A 13,736-nucleotide genomic window follows, 5' to 3' on the forward strand; every position below is an offset into this window, starting at 1 on the left:
AACAGAATGTCGACTAATTTACTGCCAGGCCCTGGAACACTGGGGTTCTTGTTACATCTTTTCCACCACCTTCACTGGATAAACAGTCTAGTTTATCCTTGTGTTCAAATCGCTTGTGGTCAAACCTTACTTATTTCATTGCTATTGTCTGAACTGCGGCAAACCACCTTGCCTCAGTGTGCTTCCGCTGTTTTTGTGCAATGACACATTGTGTGTATACACCACAGAATATTAGGGGTGCTGACTCAAATACTCAGCCCTTTAACACAGCTGCTAGGAATAAATTATTGTTATAAATTCCCAAAGGAGACTCTTACTCTGAGACATCATCCCAATGTGGGTTTCTCATGGAGGTGATCAAGAACGTAGGCTGACTTGTAAACTGGGAAACGATCTAAACACGATGCTTGGCAAGAGTGTTGACTTTGAAGAAAGGCTATGAGAGGCAGGAAGAGAGACTGGAGTGAGGAAGACGGAAGAACAGTCTGCAACTGAAGCATCCTGGGAACTAACCTGGTGGTGTTAATACGCCCGCAGAGCGAGAGAGGAACTGCAGCCCAGCTCCACGTAGCAAGACTGTCAGTTTTGCGAACCAACCGAATCAACAAGGCACGAGTCTGCATGCTGGCAAGGGTGTTCCCTGAGAGGTGTTCTTAGGAGGAAAGGCCCAGCCTGAACGTGGGCAGCACCATTCCATGGGCTTCGGTCTCAGGGGAAACCAGCCGAGCCTGACGTCCTCTTCTCTCTTCCCATTGGCTGCCATGGGCCAAGCTGCTCTTGGTGCCGTCACTGACAGGATAGATCATAGTCCCATGGGGCTGAATTCTGTCAGACGTTTAAGCACAGATGATAGTAAAAATAACAAGTGTGGTTCACTCAAACTACAAAACTTCCACAGGCTGGCAAAGCCTTCTCTTACTATGTGGGCGGTCGTGTCCTGGATACCTTTCTGCCTTAAAACTAACATGCACGGATCCCTTGATCCTTGTTCCTTTCAGACACGAAAACCACCCTGTCCCGTTAACCCCACCCCCATCTCTCCTGTCATAAAAAGAAGCTAAAATCAGCTACTCGACCTTTGCCAAACAGTAAGCTTCGCTTTAAGATTTCTCTAAATAAAGGACTATGATTCCAGAGAACAAAGCCCCTGACCGGAACACCACTGCGCATCTCAGCCCATCTGTACATAGATGAAGATTCCAGGTTGAAACGTGAATACGCATCTGCAGCGAAAATTGTGTGACCCTCACAAACACAAGTGAGGCTGCAAAGCTTGTGTGATCCCCACAGACAAGTCTGACTCCTCCCACGCGTAACAGGACTCGTCCTTAAGCAGCATTTGGCAGCAGCCTGGGGAACAAGGGTTTATCACCACCCAGCTTTCCATCCCTTTAACGTTTCTCAGAAGAAACCACTCAGGATGTCCAGGATGTAGCACTTGCTGATCACACGTTCTTCACCTTCATGCAGACGGGCTTGTTTTTCTGCCATCTCTAAAGCACGAACAAGAAGAGACCTATTTGTAGAGAAAGAGGCACTTTGCTACCTCTGAAACCATCTTGTGCCTATTTGGAGAAGAAAAGGAAAAAAAAAATGCAAGGGACTTTAAAAAAGGCAAAATGAGGTTTTCTGTACTGTTACAATGCCCAAGGACGGCTCTGTTTCAATGCCTTTGCAATTTACATGCGATTTCATTCTGGTGGTGTTTCTATGGTCAGCAAAAAAGCAAGCAACAAAACAGCACACTATTCCTGAGCCACGGGGAACCATTCCAAGAGCCTGGTGTATACAGTTTCCAGATTCTCCACTTGTGACAGTACCATATAAGTAGACTCTCAAACTGTGCATATTGATTGGATCTTGTGGTACACTGGGTCTTTATATACATTGTGGAGTATATGAGGCCTCACATAGGAAGTAACCCACACAGCTGGACTCTTCTGAGCCTCAGCCTTCTGGGTTAGCGAGCAGCCTCTCTCACCAAGGGCTCATCATCCTCAGTGGCAGGCAGTAAGAAGCATGCCTTCGTGTTCTCTAGATGAACCTCAGCATCTCACAATAGAACACTGGTGGTTTTAGCAACACACATGGAGAACGGAGTAGATGGAGCAGGACTTGGGCTCTGTCCATGTTGTATGAGACAAAGGTACAGTTCAGGGTAGGGATGCCTGTGGTCCTGAGTAGACCCCATGCTGGTGGAGCCTTTGAGCCATGGTAGATTCTTAGTAAACAACTCGGGCATCTCCTAGTTATTACTTAGTGTTTTAAAGAACCCAGTGGGACGTGTATAAGAGCAGCAGACAGGTGACAAGACTTGGGTGTCAGGACAGTTAGTTATCAATCTGATTTACATTCAAGGGCGAGTTGTTTCACTTCCCCAAGTCTGGCTCCTTGGCTGCAGGCCGCAGGGGTTGGACTGGCTGCTTTTCCTGGTCCATGCTACCCGGCGCATAGGATGCTGAGCACTGGTTCCCAACAGATGAGCTTCTGCCAGTTAGAAATGCTGCTAATGACGATCCCTCCTCCTTGTATTGGGATTACGATTCACATGTCCTAATGCATGCCACCTGTCCCTGGACAACATGACTGAGTCTTTCATTCCACACAGAAATTATATATATATATAATCACCTGTTTACACCTTCTTGCTTCTCAAAAGTAAAGTGATCTTACAGTTAGCAACCAATTAACCTTACCAGGTGAAGCAGAAAATACTGTCTTTTTTTTCCCAAGAAGGTCATGAGTAAGCCTCTCTGAGGTCCCAGTCAGCTGGTTCATACCAACACCTCAGAGGGAAAAAAAAAAAGTCTCCTTACATAATGACCCTGTTCCCACAACAGCCACAGCTCTAGGGCTGTGTGACAGAAATCATGCAGCTCTGAGTGTCACCTCTTGGATTGTTTTAACAGGAGGAAGGGAGCGCAGTGTGGTCTTCCCTAGTGTGGCATTGGCTGAGCTGCAGGTAGTCAAGTCTGCTGATATGATTGCTACACTTGTGTGTCTGATTGGTGACAACCGTACATCTGATTGTCTCCTCCGTTGTAGATTTGGCATCCTCTCTGGTTTTATTTCTCCGGCCAGCCATGCTGTGTGATTTGATGCCCACTCAGCATTCAGTGCATTTACTTTGAATGTTTTTTTTTTTTTTCTTTTTTGGATTCCACATGAAACCCAACGAATTTCAGCTGAAGTCTAAAATAAAGCTTTCTATGAGTCACACATCAGCAGAGAATATGGAATCACATGCATGCTTTCTCATACAATTTTAAGTACATATATACACATTTCCTGCTTATATATTACATGCACACATGGACTTCATGTTTATATAGACAAATATGCCTTCAAATTAATTATTTTTAACAGTTTGTCACCAAGACAAAATCATCTATCACAATATCAATATGACTTATAGATAGGCTAGCTTCAAAGCGATTTTAAAACCCTTTAAATTTTCCACTGGTTTTTAAAGGATTCTAAAGGATTAGAAATAATATTCTATGAATTTATTTAAAATGTTTCTTAGGATTGAGCACTCTAGAGTCTACCACTCTCTGAATATTGTGCAGTTGTGGGTCTCTGTGTAAATTCTCACTAACTACAAGAAGTTTCTCTAATAAGGGCTGAATGAAAGTAGCCAATGGGTATAGTAATATCATCAAGAGTCATTTTATTGATGTTTCAAAAGATTTAATTTTATTATTGTTATTTATGTGTACGCAGTTGTGTGTGTTTGTGTGTGTGTGTGTGTGTGTGATGTATGTGGGTGCCTACAAAGGTCAGAAGAGATCCTTGGGTCACCTGAAACTGGAGTTAGAGGCAGTTGTGGGTCTAATGCGGCTTCTGTGGATTCCTGGGAACCAAACTTGGGTCTTAGATGAGCAACAAGCGCTCCGACCTGCGGACTCCTCTTTCCACTCTATGACTTTGAATTGAGTGCATTTATGCTGACTGCAGAAGTCTGTGGTTAGTTTCCATGTTTGGGTGTGGATAGAATCTTTTGGTGAACTGTGCCTGCAGAGTTGACAGGGGCTTTGATGACAGATGCTGTCCTTCACCCACACGCTTTTCTCGCTCTCTCAGCAAGCCCAAGAAGGAAACGTTCTCCTTCACATGGGAGACTTCAGACTTTGCATTTCTACCAGAATAAAGGCTGGAAGAAAGGAACAGGAAATGGAAGCAGAGAAAAGTGTTATCTCAGAGGACAGCAATTCCTGAGAGTTGGTCCAAGCCCTGACTGCAGAGGAACTAGATAGATTGGGTTTTCATGAAGTGCTTTCGTTTTTGTACTTCTCATAAGAGAGACAAACAAGGAGAGAGAAAGAGGAGGGAGGAGAGGGGAGAAGGGGGACAGCAGAGAAAAGGGGAGGGAGTGAGGAGTGGGGAGGGGCTGAGGGCCATTCTATGCTACCATTCCAGAGACATGCTGCCTTCAACTACACAGTGTGAGCCAAGTCCACAGGAGAGAAAGCTAGCGCCCCCTATAGAAAGGCAAGGAGATACGTTTTTGAGTCTCTCACCAGTAAGCACCAGATAACCAGCGAGGGTTCACTGTGGGTAAAAGTAGGAGTGTATCACAACGGAGAGAACACAATGTTCACGTGGAGATTTTAACATTGCTATTATTTATTTTCCTTTAAATGGGCATTTTGATCCACTATCAGCTCTAAAAAACTAACATTCATAGAACTAAAAGAAAGAAAATCACAAAAGCAAACAATAAAATAACCATTCCTCTCCAGTGGTGAAGAAGGGGCTGGGTAACGCTTAAGGGTGTGGGCGTGGGGTATCAAGATGATAGAGGAGGGTAGGAAAGGTACGCATCTTAATGACGTGGTACGGCCCTTAATCCTAAGAAAGCCCTGTCAAGGTTGTACAGGTGAGGTGTTTTGTAATTTCCAGCTCTAAAACATTCAAGGCAGCCCGGTTTTAACTTTTGAATCATGGTGCCAGTCAATATTTATGGATGCCTGGTACTGTCTCAGAATATCAACCTCTAATAGTTAAGGCTCATTGGGTCTACAGGGAAGGGAGCTGTCTCAGACCTAGACTGGGGAACTGGATTTCTCTGCTTCCATTTCTATCCATTGTCCCCAAGCCCTGGAACAGAGCCACTGACAGAAACGGAAACATCAAAGTATCTAAGCTTACAGGGGACTGATCTGTGACACAGCCCTCCTTGTGGTCATTTTGCATAATCTTGGTATTCTGTGCTGTATTTGGCAAAGAACTCAATTGTTCACTAACTTACACAAAGGCTATTCTGTGCATATGTTCTGAAGTAGGGCGACCAGGGACACATGAACACAGCTAACAATGCAAATCCGCTGCTGGGGACAGCAGCATGTGCAGGCAACAGTCCAGTGAGGTGGCCATGGGGGGTTCCATGGTACACAGCACATGTGAAGCATCCAGGAAGCATAGCCAAGCACTTTGGGAATTAAGCTTATCACCATTTTATTGTTCTAGCAGAACATCTGATAACCTAAGGGACAGTCCACCCTGTGAAGGCAGAAGCTTGGGCTGGGCTTGATGATGTAAAGAATCTCCAATGTCTACCGTTTGGCACTTGGCACTGATCATGTATACGGAGAGAGATACACCTTCAGCTTATAAAATAGAAATTTGAATTTAAAAATATATATTATGAATATGATAGAATACAAATTGATGCAAAAAATATGTCTTGCTTTTCCCTGTTTTGTGATTTCAAAAAAGCATCTCATGTCTTGGTGCTGCATGTTGAGGCAGAGTGAAGAACCCTTTGGTTATGTTTAAGAAATGCTTTCACAGTAAGTGTTACTACAGTGTTGAAGTCTATCTAACATGTTACTATTTTCGTACTCAACCGAAAATAACTAAACATTAATGTAGGTAGTTGCAATCGCATGTTTAGTTATATTGTTTTTTGGGTAGTCAGAGCACAGCTGTCGGAGTGAAAAATTGTCAATATTTGCTACTTGATACGCTTTGAATTAAGTCTCTGAGAGAGTCCAGTAATCCCAATATGCAGGAATTACAGGATGCCTTCATTGCTACATTTAGGTAGGTGGCCTGAGGTGTTAGCTGAGAGACAGACGGAAGGAAGTTGGCGTATCAGAAAGAGATGCCTCCCCTGGATCTGGCTAACCGGTAACTGTGGTAAGACATCTGCACCCTGATAGAATTACTTGGGACAGTGTTCGATGGCTCCCCATCTTCCAAGATGGGGAGCAGCCCATGCACTGAGTAACCTTGCCTGGGCAGGCTGAACCAGTTCTAGGAGCCTCTGTTAGAGAATTCTGAGCAGCTTATCTTGAAAGGTAATCTCCGAGTTTTCTTTAGTCACAGCTGTCAGGTCACTGGCCTTCCTTTCAATTGTAGGTAAGTTTTAAAGTGCAATTCGTAAGGGCTGAACCACCAGAAAGATCTGAATGAACATGACCCCCATCCCACAGACCGCCAAAGTTCAAATACAGAGTATCCACACCAGAGGAAGTCCAGGACCGCAGTCACCATGAGCATCCTGCCCACACTGTCACCACCATCAGCCTCTCCGTCACAGCTGCAGTGTCATGGTTGGGAGGCTCAGCATCAGGACACTGTCCAGTTGGGGTGTGTGAACACTATTCTATGCTCCTTGGCCCATTTGGCAAACACTTTCTTCTCAGTGATGAACCGGTGTCCCCCATACGGGGCCTGCTCGTGGAGAAGGTACTCGCTGCATTCATCCTTCCCTTGTTCGTAGTAATGATAGGGCACTTTCCTATACCCCTCTGTCCTGGAAAAGAAACATACAGAAAAGGAGAACGGCTGAGCCAAAGACGAGACAGGCGCTTACAGGAATCCATTACGTGCCCCATAAATGCATTTACTTGCAAACCGTCATCAATGGGCCCAGTTAAAAGCTATTACCCAGGAAAGCTTTTAGGGAGAAGAAACAGTTCTTAGTGTCCTAATAGATCAAATACGACTTACATATCATACCAATTACATCCAAAGCAGGAGACAGTACGAGACAGAACACACCTTACACAGCCCAATGCTCTTTAAGAGGTAAGGAAACTGAGTTTTCACAGTGAAGTTTGGGGGTCGTCTGCATTCTCTTAGACTCCGAGGTTAAAGCACAAATGTTTATTCATAAAGACCGTGACCCAGAGTTACATCTTAAGAGTATGATTAAATGTTCTCTGAGTCGTATTGGCGGAGGAACTATATTCCGTCACCTTCATGAAGCGTGAGAGTTCGTCAATCTGATTAGACGCTCTCCTGCCATACACTGTGCATAAACACACTCATTCCCAACAGAGTCTGGCAGATCAGCCACACGTTAGTTAGATAAAAATGTCAGGAATTCCTGTTGAGCCAAAATGTTTCTCTGAGGTATCAGGGCATTTTGTCCTTTGTGAGTAAATACAGCCAATGACTGACAGCTGTCCATCAAACCCTTTGAGTGATAGATGTGGCAGCTTTGATTTTGCAAATTAGATCACCAATAAACTTGCTCTAGATTTCCAGGTCCCACGTCCTGGATGCGTGACTGATGAGAGAGCGTTCCTTCTGACGTGTGACATCGGACTGCAGTAAACACTTTTATTCCCTTCACTCTTCAGAGCCAGAACATGACGCGGTGACGAGGACTTGTCATGTTGGCAAAGAACACCCGGAAATAATTGTCATCCGGCCTATTTCTCAGATTTACAGCATTGAAACGAATTGTGATATTTTGACAAGAGATCAGAATCGGAGCTGCATAAAAATAATTTCCTGTGATCTTACTTGCAGTAGGTTTCATTGATCATCCCGTAGACGTGGATACTGTAACAGGCGTCCATGGCCAGGATAAAGGTAAACCACCCCGTGCTTAGGTAGGAGCCAGACTGGACTCTGGAGGAACAGAAACAGACAAAACAAGACACAGAGTGACAAGAAGGTGCAGTTAGAAACAAGCCGTGCTTGATCAAAACCACAGAGCCCGTTATCAGGGGGAGCGCTGAGAAACTTGACAGTCTGTCAAGGATACACACTTATTGTGAATTATCTCTGAATAATTTATAGGCACACTCTTTCTCTCACTACCTTAAGCCTCAAAGCTCTGCTGGGTGGGAGAGAAGCCATATGGCAAATATCTGAAGTCAAATAAGCCTTCTCCCTTCAGGTGAAAACGAATTTATTTGGTTTTCTGTAAGACCCAAATTAGGGGTGTGTATCTGCAGATGGGTTTTCTGAAGGGTCTCAGAGCTCCGATGAATACGGAATGATAATGTGTCTTGCTTACCTGGATACAGCTCAGTCTCCTTACCATCTATTACATATTTTAATATTGTGTTTGTGTGGGTGCATGGCTGTGTGTGTGTGCAGATGTGTGTTTAGTGATGTGTTTGTGTGGGTATATGGCTGTGTGTGTGTGTGTGTGTGTGTGTGTGAATTTGTGGGTATATGGATGTGAGTATGTGGGTCTGAGTATGTGAGTATGTGGTCGTGTGGTTATGTAGATGTATGAGTATGTGATTGTGTGAACATGTAGAAGTGTGAGTATGTACATATGTGTATGTAGTGGCGTGCCTGTGCACAAAGACAGAAGGACAAAGTGCAGAAGTCAGTTCTTCCCTTCCACCACGTGGGTCTTGGGAATCAAACTCAGAGAACTGCTAGGCTTGGATGCAAGTGCTTTTATCTGCTGAGCCCTCTTCGGCCCACCCCGCCCCCATAACTTATGAATTTATTTTTCGAAGTGCTGAGGAGCGAACCCAGGACACTGTATACACTAAGCAAGCCTTCTGCTTCCAAACTCCAGCCCACTCTCAGCTTCCACATGTAAAGTAAATACAGTGTAGGTTAACCTGCTTCCTTAAAGGATCTGAATGTTTCCTAATCAGCCCTACAGGCATCAGAACACAAGCTGCTTCTTAAGACCCGACTCCAGTCTCACAGACGCATTTTACTGGTCACCTATAATGTGCCCATCACTCTTATAGATGCTATAAATACAAAGTTATGGCCATTGCCTTTGTCTTTATGCTGACTGGAAGATTAGATTTACATCCAGATGCTCTGTAAAGTTCCTCAGGGATTGCTTCTATGATCATGGTAATAGCAGTCTGGGGTGGTGTCGTGTGGTGTGGTGTGGTGTGTGTGTGTGTGTGTGTGTGTGTGTGTGTGTGTGTGTGTGTGTTTTGAATGTTGGGGAGTGCATGAGTGTGGTTAAAGAGAACAAGGCCCTGTGGACCATGGCAGGGAAAATACTTCAGGAAGATCACACAATCCAGGTACATCCTAAACAGGGAAATGTGCTTTGCAAAGCTTGGTTTGTTTGGGGTGGGCTGTGGAACACAGTAATGGAGTCTGGGGATGATTTAATCAGAGACAGTGCTGACTGCAGGGGTCTGCCAGAAGCAAATGGTTCAGGATGGATCTTTGCATCTAGCCTTAGTTAAGCTGACCTAATTCATTCCAAAGGCTCAATAGTATTTCTCCTCATATGTCTTCCTGCAGAGGCAAGTGGATTGCCCCAAGTTATCTGGCAGCTGGACAGAGGCATTTCCCTCTAGACTCAGGACTGGCAGGACTTCAGCCAACTCTTCTACCAACTAATGCTCACATATCTAGCACCACCCTGGGTAAGACCCTCAGCCAGAGGTCCATATCTGTTGATACCCAGAACCCATTACTGGGGATGTATGCCCTTAACACGATGCCATCCTTGGGTCTGAAATACAACCCCCTCCTTCCTTGTTTGCTTGCTTCCTCCCTCTTTCCTTCCCTCCCTCATCTCTCCCTCCCTGACATGCATCAACCTAAAACATGTCAGCTCTTCTGGAATTACATGACCTCATACAGGGAGGTGATGCATGATTTTTTTTAAAAAAAAACACTTATTGTTTAAACCTTTGTGTGATTCTGCAGAAGAAGACAATGAAATCCATTTCTGCCCTCCCTGTGATCTTGTCTCTGGCTCTGAATTACTTCTAAGAATCTATTTCTGTGCATCTGCTGGTGCATGTTTTCCAAATGGAGAATGCAGTTGGCACTCTGTGTCTGTGAGAGATTGGAACCAGGACCCCCATACCTACCCAACTCTTCATGTGCTCAACCTCTGTGCAATGGAACAGCACTTGAATAGTTCCGTCCACAGAGTGAAAAGAGTATTTGGAGCTATAGTTTGTAGCACCCAGAAATCCAGGACCTGTGGATAATAAGGGCCATGTGTTCTCTTGACTGAACCACAGTGAGTTGTCTATATTGGTCTATGGGATGGGACCAGCAGTGATGTAGATGTGTGGTCCACGAGTGGGAAGGAGTCACACCGAGAACAAGCCTTTGTAATGTCTTAGAAGAAGACATTCTCTACCTAGTCTAGGGTCTCGGGGAGCATCAAGGAAGCAGAGTTAGAGCAGGTAGTGCCATAACCCAAGGTTTCCAAGACATTCTATGTGGATGTTCCGTTGGTGCTGCCTTTGCACAGCCACTGTTCTGACTGAATTACATGCTTGCTTTTCTCTTGATTCTTCCAAAGCTTAATCTGCTTTATGTCCTTTGCATAGTTCTCCATTAGTGGCTCAACCAGGAAGAGTAGAGACTCATGATGGCACGTGTTAGAACGGGCTGTATGTGGCTGAATGCTTCTACCCGTTAGAATCAACACATCTGCTTATAATTTTGGGGGAAACATACCATACTGACCATGTGCCAGAAGCTGTTAGGATCTGGTAGAGGAAGCATTTGAGTTAACACTACTGGTTGTCATATAATACAACACACCAAACAGCTGTGTGAGAACAGTGGCGGGAAGGTCAGGTTGACGTAAAGATACCTGGCCTCACAATCCATCTTGGCTACTGACTGAAGTGGGGTGCTGCAGGCAACTCTGCCTCCCTCTGGGTCAGTGCCCTTGCTTCTAGGTGAGATGACTGAACTGTGTCATATCTAAAGTTATTTCCAGTTTTAAAATCAAGTGGTTCTGGGTCACCCACCACATAGTATTTTGTCACTAGGCTCTGCCCCATGATGTACACGCTGGAGTTAGCAAGTACATGAGTCACATGACCAGTTAGGCTCACTGGCATGTTGGACATGATACCCATGTCTGGGGTATATGTAGAAGGAAGGAGGTAGAAGAAAAAGGTTTACTTTGTGGTTGGATTAGATACCATGACTAAAGCTTCCAGGAGTGTTGCTCTCTTTCCCTGTCTTAGCAAAGCCTGCTTGCAGAAAATGAAAGAGAGATAGTGTCTTGAGACCAGGGCATTGAGAGTCAACTTTAACTTCCATGAATTACAAGAATAAATGTAAACTGAAGCATACTGTCATTCTTCTGATATGTTTCTTCCACTGAAGCTTAGAATAAGTGGGGGGATGCAGATGTCACCCTAGCTGAGGATAAAGGGGAGACCACTGGGAAATCTCAGGAACTTAATTCTTCAGGTAAGCTGCCCTGCATTCTCAGGTGCAGCCCAGTCATGTCTGTGACGTTCACAATAAGCATTGAAAACTAAGTCTTCCAAAAGGAAGTAGGCTGCAGCCGTCACGGTCTGTAGTCTGTCCATCATGGTCCGTAGTCTGTCCACCTTTTTTGCATCCCAGGAAAAGAGGGTCAAGAATTTCAAAGTTGGCCACCTGGCCAATTATATTCCTACTTTACCAAATACCAAATGATAAGGACTTAAGAAAAATGTATTTATGACATTCAGTTCCTTTCAGACCTGACCTGGTTTGTTTCCAGGTAGACAGTTCACACTAATTAGCTCCAAGGCTTTCCTTGACATTATGTGTTGTGTTTGATTTACATGGGGGAAGAGTTCCACTGCCCTGGTGCCCTGTCCTACAAACAGAGCTTAATTAGGTAGTGACATTATGTCCCTTATCATCTCTGGTATTTGGAGACTTGAAATGTCATGAAGCTTCCTACCTTCATTACATGCTAGGGTTTTCACAAGGGCCTCTCCTCAAATACTCAGAGTTAACGTTTCTTTAAGTTGTCCAACCTGGAAAAATACAGGTCCTAGCTAAACACAGGAACTCTTCCAAAGTACCAGCCCAGAGATTTGAGGTCTCAGAGCAATGCTTCTCAACTTCCTGAACGCTACAACTCTTTAACACCCGCTCCTCTGGGTGGGGCGATTTCTCCCCAACTATAAAATTATTTTGTTGCTACTGCTATAAATCTACTGGCCCTGATACTTCATACAGGAGTGCCACTTGCAGTACCACCTATCTGTTGCATGATATGTAAGAACATATGGCATGTAAGAATCAGACTTGAATCAATATTTACCACAACAAAGAAGAATGACTGGACATGGACTTAATTCATGCGTTTCAACTCACAGGGACCCAGGATCGGCCTCAATCGCCTTAGAACTTCTTATGTTTCTTTTGGGACACATAGGATATTACAATTTGTCACTCATGTGCACAGCACCATGGACCAGGCTGGCCTTCAGCCATAGCAGTGGATACATACAGCTCCCCATATTTGGGGATCGATAGAAACAATTATCACCACCTACAAATAAACCATCAAGCTTCCCGCAGGGATGATAAAGGAATTTAAGCCCCGACTTAGTCCGAGTGGAAAGCTTAAATTAACGCTGCAGAATAACCAGCCGTGCAGGAGGAAAGAAAGGCAGGATGGTTACCAGGAAGCCATCAATCATATGTTCCACTGGCCAGACTCTGCGTCCCTCTGCTCCTTGGTAATCAGGATACTTACAGTCTGGAAGCCACTAAATGGACTTGCTCATCTCTTAGAAAGATGATTCTGTCATTGCGCTGATCTAGTACATGCTCGAAGGCATACCACTTAAAAAAAATCTCTCCTCTAGTTTATTACTGATGAATATATAAACCACTTTTCTCTTTTATGTTCCACCTATTACCTGTTACCTAACGGCCATAACATAAATAGACAGGCTGGTTATCTGTCGGAATATTAACTTATTTATCTTCACCAATCTCAGTGCTTTTGGCCATAGCATCTTTCTCTGTCTGTGTCTCTGGTTTGTCTTTTCTTTTTTGGAAACACATGTGATGCTCCTTATTCTGTTCTAGATGCGTTCAGTGGAGGGAATGGGGATTCCAAGAAGATGACTCTCCAAAAGAAGACGGGGTAATGTTGAATGTAGTATTTCTTCCTCACTCGGTTCTCAGACTTCTCACACCATTGCTTCCATGGCTTAGGTTTTGAGTTGGAGAAGCTTACATTTTGATGGACCAAATATCTCTCTGGGTCAGTTTTGGTGCATTGTGGATGACAGAGTTCTTTGCGAGACAATGACTGGGCAGCCCTGTGTAGTCTCAGGTCTCATTGTCACCGGCTATCTGAAGAAAATAGCACACACAGAGACACACACATATAGACACACACAAACACACACAGACAACACAGACATACACACAGACACTCAGACAGACACACACACACACAAATACACACACACACAAATACACACACACACACACACACACACACACACACACTAATACCTTCTGGTTTAACATACTCTCTGATTCTAAATGGCTGGGTTCCCCTTGTCATCAGTTTCTACACGGCCTGGCTCCTGTCCCTCTGCAACCTTTTGGGTCCCACCCAACTATCTTACTTTGCCATCCTTTCTTTACAAGGCCACCTGAAGCCATCACGCTTGACCAGGGCTGAGCTCCTGTCTGAGCTTTGAACATAACCCTAAGAATCATCATATCCAGCCAGATTAGAGCTGCAGAAAGCATCTTGGTTCTCAGTGGGGAATGAATGTAGA

General features: G+C 44.5%; 1 protein-coding gene across 1 annotated transcript in view; it reads right to left on the reverse strand.

The window, feature by feature from the left end:
- Positions 1-6,573: 6,573 nt before the first annotated feature.
- The window catches only part of ST6GALNAC3 (ST6 N-acetylgalactosaminide alpha-2,6-sialyltransferase 3), a gene marked incomplete at its 3' end in the record, with an annotated part of 474,240 nt that continues 467,077 nt past the window's right edge, over positions 6,574-13,736 (reverse strand). The window contains exons 4-5 of the mRNA XM_080915383.1: positions 7,759-7,866; positions 6,574-6,760 (exon numbers count right to left, since the gene is read on the reverse strand). Of these exons, the coding sequence (XP_080771509.1) occupies positions 6,574-6,760; positions 7,759-7,866 (295 nt within the window). The remainder of the gene's footprint in view (positions 6,761-7,758; positions 7,867-13,736) is intronic.

This window comes from Micromys minutus (genome assembly GCF_963924665.1).
Source record: "Micromys minutus genome assembly, chromosome: 4".
NCBI classification, from domain to species: domain Eukaryota; kingdom Metazoa; phylum Chordata; class Mammalia; order Rodentia; family Muridae; genus Micromys; species Micromys minutus.